Raw genomic sequence first — 11578 nt, forward strand, 5'->3', positions numbered from 1 at the left:
CCACCCATCCTCTCATCCATCCATCCATCCATCCATCCATCCACCCACCCACATCCATCCATCCATCCATCCATCCATCTATCCACTTGTCCATCTATTCATCTGTCCACCCACCTCTCCATCTTACCACTTATCTGAACTTCATCTTTACCCATCCACCCAAATTTCAAAAGGGACCCTGCCAGATGCCCAGCTGACCTCTTACTACAGATGTTAGACAAGTGATTTAACCTCTTGAAGCCTGTTTCCCTCTCTGATAAGAGGGGAGGGTCCACAGTGACTGGAGAAGGAGTCAACAGGAAGCAGTCTCTGTAGGTGCTAAGCGAACATTAGCACCATGACCACTCCCTGCTTCTACTGGTAAGTGGGTAACAAGTTACCTGTGTCAGCTGCCTGCTTCCAACTGGCACCAGAGTGTGCGTCACTGGGCAGAGAAGTCAGAGTGAACACAGCTCCGATCTGGGGAGTTGTTTCCCGAGCCTGTTTGCAGACGGTCAGTTCCCTAGCCCATCCCTCCATGCCTGGAAAGGCTTTGTCTAAGAACAGGAATCAGTCCCCGAAGACCAGAGTGTTGCGTGGTGTAGGCATTGCCTAGTGCAGTGACGTTGGACCTCCCACAAGAGCTAAAGCATCTTCTCATTCCCCGTTCATTTGAACCTCGCTAAGTCCCATGTTGCAGATGGAAAACAGAGTCTCCATAAACAGTGACCTAGACGCTGATACACAGCTGACCTCACATCCCAGCTCCTTGATCCCAGCCCAGGGCTCCCTGCTCTGCGCCGTGATGAGCCCTGGTGACCATGCCCTCCCCTGCGGGGAAAGGTGTCTCATGCTCACAACATCCTCTGTTTATGCACTGTGTCCTCCAGGCTCCAGCTTCCCACGGCAGAAGCCAGAGCAGAGCTCCTCCGTGGCCTGGGGATGGGAGAGCCATCCCCTCCCGGGAAAGGAGGCATGGGGGGACCGGCTGGGCCCCCTGCATCCCGCCTGCACAGGGAGGATGGTCTGAAGTTCCACACCCCACACTGTCAACACTTCCCTTGTGCTCTGTCCAAGAACAGCCAGATGCAATTCAAAGCACTTGTTTGGGTCGAAGGGCCAAATCGCTGAGTTCTCCGTATCAGAAAATTGGGGGGCCGGCTGTGGAGTGACACGGACGAGTGAACCGAGCCAGCTCCCAGCTGTCCAGGGTGAACAGGGACCTGCTAAAATCGGGGTTTCCCCAGGTTCCTGGCTCACCCAGGGCGAGTGGGCAGAAGGAGAGTGCTGCAGCTTGGCAAAGACGGTAAGGCACGTCCAACCCAAAAGGTCCCAAGTTCTTACCGTCCGCTGATCGTTGTGTCTTCGGTATAGACTCTCAGACCCTGCGTCACCCCCTGTGCCATCAGCACCGTCACCTCTCTGCCCCCGGGCCAGGAAGACGCACGGGAATCCTCAGCGCTCACTGCCCTGGGCACGGTGGCCCCAGCGTGGGCTCTGTGCTCTGCCCTGCCTCTACTGTTCCAGTAACGGCACCCCACAACCCACAGCCTCCACGTGGGGTCCTGAGAAGGGATCTGGGGATGGATGGTCATCGGCATGTCCCATCCCACTGGCCACAGTGACACCAGCTGGGCACCCCTGTGAGCCGGGACTTGGTGGACTCTAGAGACGTGACAGCCACTGGACACGGGCTCCGTCCAGCCGCTCCAACACCCTCCATGGTAACCCACGCTCCGCTGTAGTTGGGCTCCTGGCCGTTTGCAAGCCCAAGGCCACCCCTGGCTCCAAGCAGAAGAGGGCGGCGGGGAGAGGAAGTCTCAGGAGCCCCCGAGGGATGGGGAGCCGCTCTGAACGTGCCCCCTCCTGACACCTTCCGCTGTCTGCTCCGGTCACACTGGACCCCTCACCCCTCCCTGGGCCCGGGGGGCCCGCCTCTTTCCCCACTTGGGGATCTCCCCTCCTCCATGGAGCCCCCCCCCATCCCCCACAGAGGTCTGAGCTCTGACTCATGGCGGGGGGCGGCTCTGTCAGGGGCTTATGTGTCTCCTACCCTCATTTCTGGGGTGGGGACACGGCATTCACTTCCACACGGTGAGCGCCCAGAGCGGAGGAGATTGGGAACTCGCACATCTGTGTCACCAACGGAGGCAACAAAAGGCTGAACGTCCCCAAACGCAGAAGGAGAGAGAGTGGCAGGTGAGGGGCGGCCCGTGAGGTGCCTGGACACTGATTCCTCAGCAGCCAAGATGTACCTGCTCCCCCATGGTGGGTCCCCTCGGCCCGGCCCCACCCGCCTGCCCGGCGACAGACACAACCCCGGACAGACGCGCCCTCAGCGCACTAGGTCAGGCAGCGGTGGGGCAGCAGGAGGGCCACCCGGCGCCCACCTCCGCCCAGACCGCACCCCAGCCCTGCCCGCACCCCAGCTGGCTGGAGCTCACCCCCACCCCCTTTCTGGGTCAGGGCAGGCACAGGCAGGGAGCAGCCGCTGCACTGAGTTCTCACTGAGGAAGCCAGGTCCCGGTTCCTCTGGGGGAGCAGAGCTGTGGTCCCCGTGCCCCCAGGAAGCAGGGAGAGGGATCGCAGGCAGACGTGGAGGGAGACCCAAGCTAGACCCTTCACACCCACAAGCCTGACAAGATGGGCACTTTGTCTCCTGGAAACGGCGTGTAGGGCTAGATGGATTCCCGCCGCCCCAGAACCTTCCAGAGCCCATTTCCACCTTCCAAGGAAGGGGACGGGGCCTCTCACTTCTCAAGTCTGCGGCTCCATCCAAAGGCTCTATTCTGTGAGCAGACCTGCTCTGGGATTCGAGGCCCTTGTCTCCGGCTGGCGTTCCTTCCCGGGCGCTCACGGGCAGGCAGGCGCCACTCAGGGGGCACTTACTGGCAATGCTGATGTCACCTTCCCCCAGAGGGCCACGGGCACCTGCCGCCCCAACACCTGGACCCCCTTGGATGGCCAGGCCCCCCACACTGGGGGGCCGCCGGGCACCTGCCATCTCATCGATCTGAAACCCCAAAAGCGCCTACATGGCCTCAGCTTCCCGCGGGCAGGCTCTGGAACACGATAGTAACTTGGGTACAAGACTTTGCGGAGGCCCCGCCGGATTCTGCCCGACGGCTCAGGCTCAGAGAGATGCCACCAGCCGGCCCCGGGCTGCACTGGATCTCTCTGCCTGGACCCAGAAGCAGAAGCCTTCCCCACTGTGCTGAGCTAAACCCACCAAGAGATGCTCCCTTGATGAGAGGGTGGCCAGAATGCTTCCCTGTGCTGCTGAGACCAGGGCAGCCTGCGAGGTCACTGGAGGGAGGGGTCCCGGCGGGCCCCCGGGTCCTCCTCTCCACATTCAGCTGCTGGGCGACGGGCCAGGGGTCCTCAGGGACGCGGACGAGCCATGCCCGTGGGTGCCACCAGAGGGCGCCGTGGTAGGCAGGGGTGTGCAGAGCCCCGCACCTGAGGCCCACGCAAGGGTCTGCAGGTACAGGGGTTCTGACCTGCAAAGGCAAAGACCTCCTTGCCTCTCTGTTCTGCACTCAGGTCAGCTGGCTATGGGAGGCCAGCTCCGCGGGGGAGGCTGACCCTGCCCACAGCACAGAGCCCTGCAGGGGAGGGCTCCGGTCAGCCGTGCCAGCAGGAGCCAGCCAGTGGCTCGGGCAGCTGGGGACGCCTTGGTTCTCCCACCCAGCCACCGAGTCTGCACCTGCGGGTCTGGCCACACTGACGCGCCCGCCGCATTTCCGGCTGGGGTTTCTGGGGCCTTAGCTCGGCATTCCAGCAAAAGGGCTCTGCCTGATCACGTTGCTAAGTGTCCGGGATTCCCTGCCGGTGGCGAGAGGGAAGGGAGGGGACAAGGGGGGCCCTGAGGACAAATCCTCGTGTCAGGAGTCTGGGTCTCCCTCCACCGGGCCGACGTGATTTCCTCTGCTTCTCCTGCCTCGTGGCTGGAGCTGTCACCCGGACGGTGGCCCCGGACACCCTCCAGTGCCGGCCCACGGTGGCCACGGGGTCCTTCTAAAGGTCTCGGTGACAGCCAAGAGCGGCAAACGCTTCTGGGGAGCCCACCGTGAGCCACACGTGACCTCAGAACGTGAGCCTGACGGGAGTCAAATTCAAGTTAACCCTCATCACAAACCACCAGCCCCTCGCTACACAGGAGACCGCACAGAACGGTCACGCGTCTAGTCCCACGGAGGGCAGGAGCAGAGCTCAACACGACCCGGCGGTTCGGCACGGGGTCTCCACGGGTGGGGGGGCCTCCGGAGCAGCTACTGTGGGGACAGCGTGTGTAGACGGAGCAGGCTTTTCCCTCCACCACGTGGGGCCTCCTAACCCCACCCTGGGTTCTTCCAGAACCAGGAAGGGCTCTGGGGGCCTCCTTGCAAGGCCCCCCCCCGCCAGCCAGGGTCCGTCTGCCCCGGGGAAGGGTTGGGCTCTGAGCTACGAAGACAAAGACAGACTGGAGGGGTTCGGCCACCTCCCTGAGCCCTCCACAAGGCCTGGGGGCCATGCTGTGGAACCGGCATCCAGCCTCCCCCATCCCCGGGGCTGGTTGTGCAGCCAGCTCCACGCCTGGACGTGGTCTGAAAGGCCAGAGCGTGGTCTCCTCGCCAGGAAGCAGACAGCCTGCCGTGCGGCTCAAAGGCCCACCTTTCCCAGGGGCAGCTGGGGTGCCCGGCAGGTCCCCGTTAGGACAGAGGAGGGTTGGGGGAAGCCCCCCAGCAGCTCACGGCTCCTGTCACAGAGTGGCTCCTGTCCATCAAGGGAGCTGGATCCTGAACAGAGACACCTGTCAGGGTGGGGGAGGAAGGCCGGACAAGGCAGAGACAGTAGGACTAAGGATCGGGGCACCGCTTCCCGGGGCAGTGCACCGGCTGGGCCAGGACAGAGAGCGGGCCGATGGTTGGGGACGACCCCATGGTCCCAGGCAAACCTGGACGGCTGACCGTCCTGCCCGGAGCTCTGGGTGACACAGGCAGTCGGCCTGGCCAAGCGCCCAGTCCTGGGTTGGACGCAGATTGGAGCTTCACCTAAGGGCCTGCGTAGACAGAGCACTTAGCGAGCGCAAGGCACGGCCATGAGCTCATTCATCCCATCTTAGAGACAGCCCCGGGGCGCCGGGCTTCCCCTGACCCTCATTGTGTGGATGAGGCACAAAGTGTTAAGTAGCTGGCCCAGGGCGGAGTCCAGAACGTGGGCCCGGAAGTCCTGGGTGCTCAGGACAGGCCGCTGTAAGGACCTCACACGTGCGCACAGGACACCAGGGACAGCCAGGCAGGGCCCCGGCAAGGCACAGCGGTGCCTTTCCTCCCTCCCCTTCACAAGCAGTATTTTGTGTGCGGCGTTGGGGGTCCCCGGCCACAGTGCCGTCGGCATCGTATTAGATTTCGTCGTGGAGGAAGGGGACACGCTCTTCTTAAAATGATAGCCGTGATTCCAGCGAACAGTGTGATTTGCCGCCTCGGGGGAAACCTTTAATTTAGCTTTAAACTGTTCTTAGCACCTGGGACTTCTCCCTCGGGGCGACTCAGAGTTGAGAATCTAGACCAGAGCCAGAAACTGGATCTCACTGTTTGGAGAACGAGACTGCCAGGCAGTGCCGGGGCGGAGGTGCTGATGTGGGCTTGGGATCGTGCCTGCGTCCAGACAGAGCCTCAGGCCCGAGACCCCCGCCCAGCGGCCGGGGGACATGGTTCCCGCGGGCGCGTCCTCCCCCATCCGGAGACCTGCCCGCTGCTGCTCGGAGCACAGCCGTCAGCTCCCAGTCGGGACCGTGTGAAGCACGGACCCTCCCTCCCATCCCAGGCTCCCCGCCTGCACCCCACTCTGAACACACGGAACCTGTGGGACAGAGCCCCCCGGGGGGTGGCCCCCGTGTCCCCAGCATCACAGACGTCAGCCGGGGACATGGTGTCAGCAAGCCTCATGTGGCAGGCTTGGCAAACCAAGTGCCCTCAGAGCCCTGGGGTGGGGGGGATGGGACAAGGTGGGTCAGGGAATCCGGTGACACGCTGGGCCAAGCGGGCACCACACCTCACCTGTGCTCGCCAGGAAAACAGGTCAGCGGGCCTTCCTGGGCCACCACGGGTGAGGACAGAGATCAAGGGGACAGACGCTTGGGAACGCCACGTGCAGGCGTGGAAACCAGGAACCAGCAGGCAGGGGGCCGGCCAGTGGGAGCGTGAGGACCCGGGCCCAAGCCCCATCCTCACGCGAGCAATTCTCCATGACCAGGTGGCCAATGTTGATGGGGGGAGGGCCCAGACCCCGAGTGGGACCCCGGGTTCTGGATCGGGCAGGGGCGTTTGCCTTAAATGCGGCATTAGGAAGAAGTGGCAAGGAGCAGGCTGGTGGCCTTAGCGCCCTCTCTGTTCGCCTTTCACTCTGGGAAGCCAGAGTCCAAAGCACAGGGAAAGGAAACGAGGCCCCAGACGCCAGCCCCAGCCCCAGGTCACTCCAGGCAGCTCAGCCCCGCCTCCCGCACCTGCCCTGAGAGGTCATTACGGGCACGTGCTCGTGCGGGTGACCCGGCATCCAGGCTGGAGTAACAGAGGTGCTCTGGCCAGCCTCTGGGCGTGCCCTGAGCCCTAGAAACCAGGAGCCATGGAGCAGGGAGGGCCCCCTCTCCTGGTCCCCGCGGGAGCCCCCTGGCTCATCGCTAGCCCCCTCCACCCTGGCCACTCCTTACCCGACGTGCCAGGGCCGCTGGAGCCTCTTGCCATCTTCGAGGGCACCACCCAGCCTGTTGAGCGACGGTGACCGGCTGTAGGGCCCGGGGGTGTAGCCCCCCAGCGTCCTGGCGGCCCCCTCGGGCTTGCCGGGCGTCTGCTGCAGCAGCTGGGGCGAGAGACTGCGGTGGGAGGTGGCGGAACAGACGGCCCAGTCGGGCGCGCTGGTGTTGAGGTTGTTGTCACTGTTGGAGCGTAGCAGGACCCGGGGGGCGGCCAGCGTGTTGGGGGGGCGCCGCCTCCGGTTGGAGTACGCCGGGGCCTCTCGGAAGGGCACTGGGTGGGAGAGAACAAGGCGGGGGGTGAGCGCACCCGTGGCACCTTCCGTGCAGGGTGCGGACACGCCCCTGCACGCGCCCTGAGCCCCCGCCGGTCCCTGCCGTGCGCAGAACCCGCCCCGACACAGAAGCAGTGATAGGCGGACACTTGAGAACCTCTCCATCTCACGGAGGCTCAAGCCAACGCTTGACATGGAAGGGACTCGGGGTCCGACTTCCATCAGGGCCAGCGCCCCGCTCCGTCCGCAGCCGAGACGCGTGTGAGGGCCTCACAACGCAGCCGGGGCACTGAGACGGCCACAGGTACGTCCTCACCGCGACCCAAGCCTGGCCCCTGGTGTGGGCTGAACTGGGTCCCCCTGCAAGTCCGGTGTTGGAGTCCTGACCCTTTGCGCCCCAGACGGCATCTGGCGATGGGGTCTCCACGGAGGTGGGTACGGTAACACGGGGCCACGGGGTGGGCCCTGATCCCGTGTGACCAGGGTCCGTGTAACAAGAGGCGATCAGGGCACAGACACGCACGGAGGGACGACCCCGTGAGGACACGGGGAGAGGACGGCCATCCACACGCAAGGAGAGAGGCCTCGGGGGGACCCGGCCCTGCCCACGCCTGGACCTCGGGCTCCGGCCACCAGGACAGGGGGACAATAAATCCTGTTGGGTAAGCCCCCCGTCTCCGGGACTGTGTCACAGCCGCCCCAGGACACGCACACGGCCCTCCAAGCACTGTCCAAGGTGTCTGCTTCGGTTCCAGGCATGCTTCTTTGTCCACCCTTCAAACCAGGCCCCGCAGGGTGAAGCAGGAAGAGGTGAGCCCACCTCACCCGTCTTCCTACGAAGTTCTAGACTGCAGGCGAGGCCCTTACTCTGCCGAGTTCAGCGTCCCAGAGACTCAGAACGAGGACACTGCCCACGGGGACCGTGGGTGCAGGCGTGCACGCTGCAACCACTCGGGCTTGCTCCGCGGGCTGGAGCCAGAAATAGAAAGTGTCCTTTCTAAGAAGACGCATGTAAAGAGAAGCAGCCCTCCAGGCTGTGGAGAAGTCAGATGCCGATGACCCCAGGAGCCGGGGACGCGGGCTTCCTTCGAGGTCCTGACACGTGGGCAGCTTCCCGCTCGCCATGGGGTTGGTGTACTTTGGGACGAAGCGGGCGAGCGAGCTCCCAAGCCTGTGCCGCCTGAGGCCAGGGCCGTCAGTGCACACAGACTGGGGCTGCGCGTGCCCTCCCAGGGGAGCCTGGCTGGAGACGGGAGTCTCAGCGTCTCAGAGGACAAGAGTGTCGCGAGCACAATTTGCCATCCGCGCTGCCCAAGGTCAGAGGCTGCGGTGAAGTACTTCATGAAAACTAAGGACAGGTGCACCCTTCACGAAGCCTGGGCCTGACGTCAACCCCTGCTCTCAGCGACGACCACACTGGGCAGCCGGGCTCACAGGGGACAGAGGTGGCGCTGTCCGGGCTCCACTGAGACAGCTGTGACCCAGTCACCCCTTCACCGCCTCGCCAGGATGCAGGACGGTCCGGGAAGGCAGGGACGGAGCCAACTCGGGAACGACGCGTGAAAACGGCAGGAGGCTCGGGATGGGCACTGGGAACCCACGTCCAGAACAGCTGCTGAGCCTCTGGAAGGGACACGTCGGGAGGTCACATTCTTTCAACACGCGGCAGCGTGCGCTCATTCCGACCCGACCCCTGTCCAAGCAGGACGCGGCCGGGACCCCACTCTGAATTCCTCAAAGGAAACACACACGCGCCGGCCTGGCTGGGAGAGAGGCGGGCGACGGGAAAGGCCGGCGGCGTCCTCCTCCGGGGACGCCCGTCTCTTAAGGGGCTCAGCCCACCGGGGATCAGCAGGGCCTGACCCCACCTGCCAGGACATCCCCCACTTGGTGGTCTGCTGGTCGTGAGGGACAGCCTCATCGGTCACTGCCCCTGGGCAGACAGAGGCCGGAATGACTCCTGTGAGGACTGAGCGCTCATCCTTTAGGGTCTGAAAAATGCAGCTGCCGGTGGGTGCCTTGGGGTGACCTGAGACCTGCCTGGCAAAGGGGTGGGGGACCGAAGACCGCGCAAAGGGCTGATGACTGCACCACCCGCCCCAGAGGATGGTTGCCTTTCGTGCACAGGGTCTGCCAGCTGAAGGACTGTGTCACAGCGAGAAAGCCAACCCCTCAAGCAGCTACAGCAAGCGGAAAGCGTGACCCGGCCCTCGGCCTCCTGGACCAGCTTCCCCTCCCCCCACCTCCCGCCCCCGAGGAGAGGCCCGGGCTCACGCTACCCCTGGGGGGGGGACCCCCCCCCCAGACGAGGAAACGCGTGCATTCTGTGACGTGAACTCCTGCCAGAGCCTCCAGCTTCCCCGGCGATGGAGTTGGGTCCATTTGTCTGACTGATGTGACTCTAAGCTATTAATGCCCTTAACAGGAACTGGGGGAGGGGGCGGTCCTGCCAATGGCTGAGACAGACTCACGCGGGCAGAAAAATCTACGAAAAAACAGAAGACACATGGAATGAACCCCAACGAGCGTCTCCACGCCGTGCGTGGATGACAAAACCCAAAGTACCACAAGACGAATCTGGGTTAATGATGTAAGAAAATGAGCCCGGACAAACGCCGTGTTTCAGACCAATTCCCAAGACAGGGGCTGAAGCCGGCTTTGCGAGTGGGGGCGTGGGCAGTGGTTGGAATTCTGAAGGACTGATGCCCCGGGGGGGGGGGGGTAGGGGGTGGAGGGGCCGGGGTGTTTTGAAACACAGCCTGCCCTGGGGATCAGGTGGACATACTCAAACAGAATCGCATAGGTAATGTCAGGGCGAGCATTCAAATGACAATCGTCTCACCTAATCACCAAGACTCGCATTAAATTAGTTTCCCGTGTAAGATAATTGGAAATTTTTTCCATGTTTGTTTTACGGCTCGGGCTGGTAAGTACCTTCCTAATTCCTCCAAAGTAATGTCTTCATAAACCTGATTTCACAAGACAGGAGTTCCCTGTCTGAGAAACTCACTGGAGCCATCCGTGGAAATGTTGATTTTTTTTTTATATTTTTTTTTTTTTGCGAAAAGGGTTAAAAATAACTCTTTTCCTGTCTGAAAATGATTAATATTCCACCCAACTGTTTCCTTCTTTCAGGCGATCTGCAAACTCTCAGTGGGCGGATATTTTCTCAGCCGTCTTACATGCATTTATTTATACATTTTCTTTCCACAATAGAAATTACACAAGGTGTGACAAAAAGCATATGCACTCTCGGAGTCTGCCACACTGCGTCTCCATCGAGATGGCCACGGAGAGCCCAGGAGTGGTTCCCAACGCGTCCGCCCTGTCGGCGCGGCCAGCATCGGGTCCCGACCCTCCTCGTGCCCGAGCAAGCGCCCGGCGGCCGCCAGGGAGCGGACGGACTAGTCAAAACTTCCTTTGTTTTCCATAGGACTTAGTTTCCCACGCGGCACGTTCCGGAACGCGACGGTACCAGGGGCCGGGGACTTAGGAACCCAGGCAGACAAAACGGCACCCTCCGGGGGGGGGGGGGGGGCTCGCGTTCCAGACCCACCGCCACAAAGCCCGGTCACGCGCCAGAAGCGATCGCTCCCTTACGTGATGAGAAGGGACCGGCAGCGATTCCGGGAGGGACCGGAGTGCCCCCCGCCGCTGCCCCGCAGAGGCAGTGAGAAACCGCTAGCGCCCAGGCACCGCGCTCCCGACAGCTCGCCCTTACCTTCCTTCTTGGTGAAGGCATTTAACAAAGACTTCATCTTCCCTCTGACTCTGGCAGCAGTCGGCTCATTATATAACCTTCGCAGACGGGAGGAAGGCAAGGGAGGCTGCCCGGCCCCTCGGCGGTGCGGCGGCGTGGACCCGGGGAGCGGCGGCGGGCGTCTGGGCGCTGCGCGCTTCCGAGCACGGCGGGGCAAGCGAGCCCCGGCGCGCTGGCGACAGAGCCCACCCCATATTCTGTCTGTCAGCTGGGAACCAACCGTGCGTAGCCTGGGGCTGCTCTCAAACCCTGCGGCCGCTGCTGGCGCCCATCATGTGAGCAGCTCTACTCTCTGCCTTTGTGATCAGTGCCTCTGGGAGGAGGGCGGAACGAGGCGGGCATCCTCCGCCGGCGGGGCGGCCGGGAAACACCGGAGGCAGCCGCGAGCCCCCGAGCCCCCGACTCCCCGAGCAGACTCAGGCTGAGGCTCGGGCCACGGCTGCTCCGACGCGCCGGGCGCTAAAAATAACGCGCTGTGCTCCTCCGGGTTTATTTTTAAAGAGAAAGCCAAGTTGCCCGGATCGCTGCTTGTTTGTCCGCCAGCAGACGCGGTGAGCGAGGCAAGAAGACGGAACGCCCCGGTGCCAGATGAGCCCCGCGCCAGACCCACGTTTAACCGGGCAGCCCTCGCCGGCCTTCTGGAATCTCTGAACGTGACCCAGATTTCTGTCGGAAGGAATCAGACGCAAGCACCTATCGCTTCTCCCGGCTCACCCCACCGTGGCGATTACCCTGGAGGAAACAGGATTTCCTCCTCCCCCCCCCCCCGCTTTTCGTTCTTTTTAAGGAGAGAGAACACAAACTAACTAACCCCCCCCACCACCCCCCCAC

At 63.0% G+C, this 11578-nt stretch overlaps 1 protein-coding gene across 14 annotated transcripts in view; it reads right to left on the minus strand.

Annotated features, from left to right (window-relative positions):
• SHANK2 (SH3 and multiple ankyrin repeat domains 2) overlaps positions 1–11578 on the minus strand; it is a 469884-nt gene that overhangs the window by 266949 nt on the left and 191357 nt on the right. For 13 of the 14 annotated variants that reach the window (XM_040465727.1, XM_040465726.1, XM_040465725.1 and 10 more), the window contains one exon: positions 6671–6986. In XM_040465727.1, coding sequence (XP_040321661.1) covers positions 6671–6986 — 316 coding nt within the window. Of the gene's footprint in view, positions 1–6670; positions 6987–10708; positions 11401–11578 lie in introns of those variants that run through there. The other variant, XM_040465732.1, reaches the window with a different exon arrangement.

Source organism: Herpailurus yagouaroundi, unplaced genomic scaffold, assembly GCF_014898765.1.
Source record: "Herpailurus yagouaroundi ecotype Mexico unplaced genomic scaffold, PumYag 569, whole genome shotgun sequence".
In the NCBI taxonomy this organism is placed as follows: Eukaryota; Metazoa; Chordata; class Mammalia; order Carnivora; family Felidae; genus Herpailurus; species Herpailurus yagouaroundi.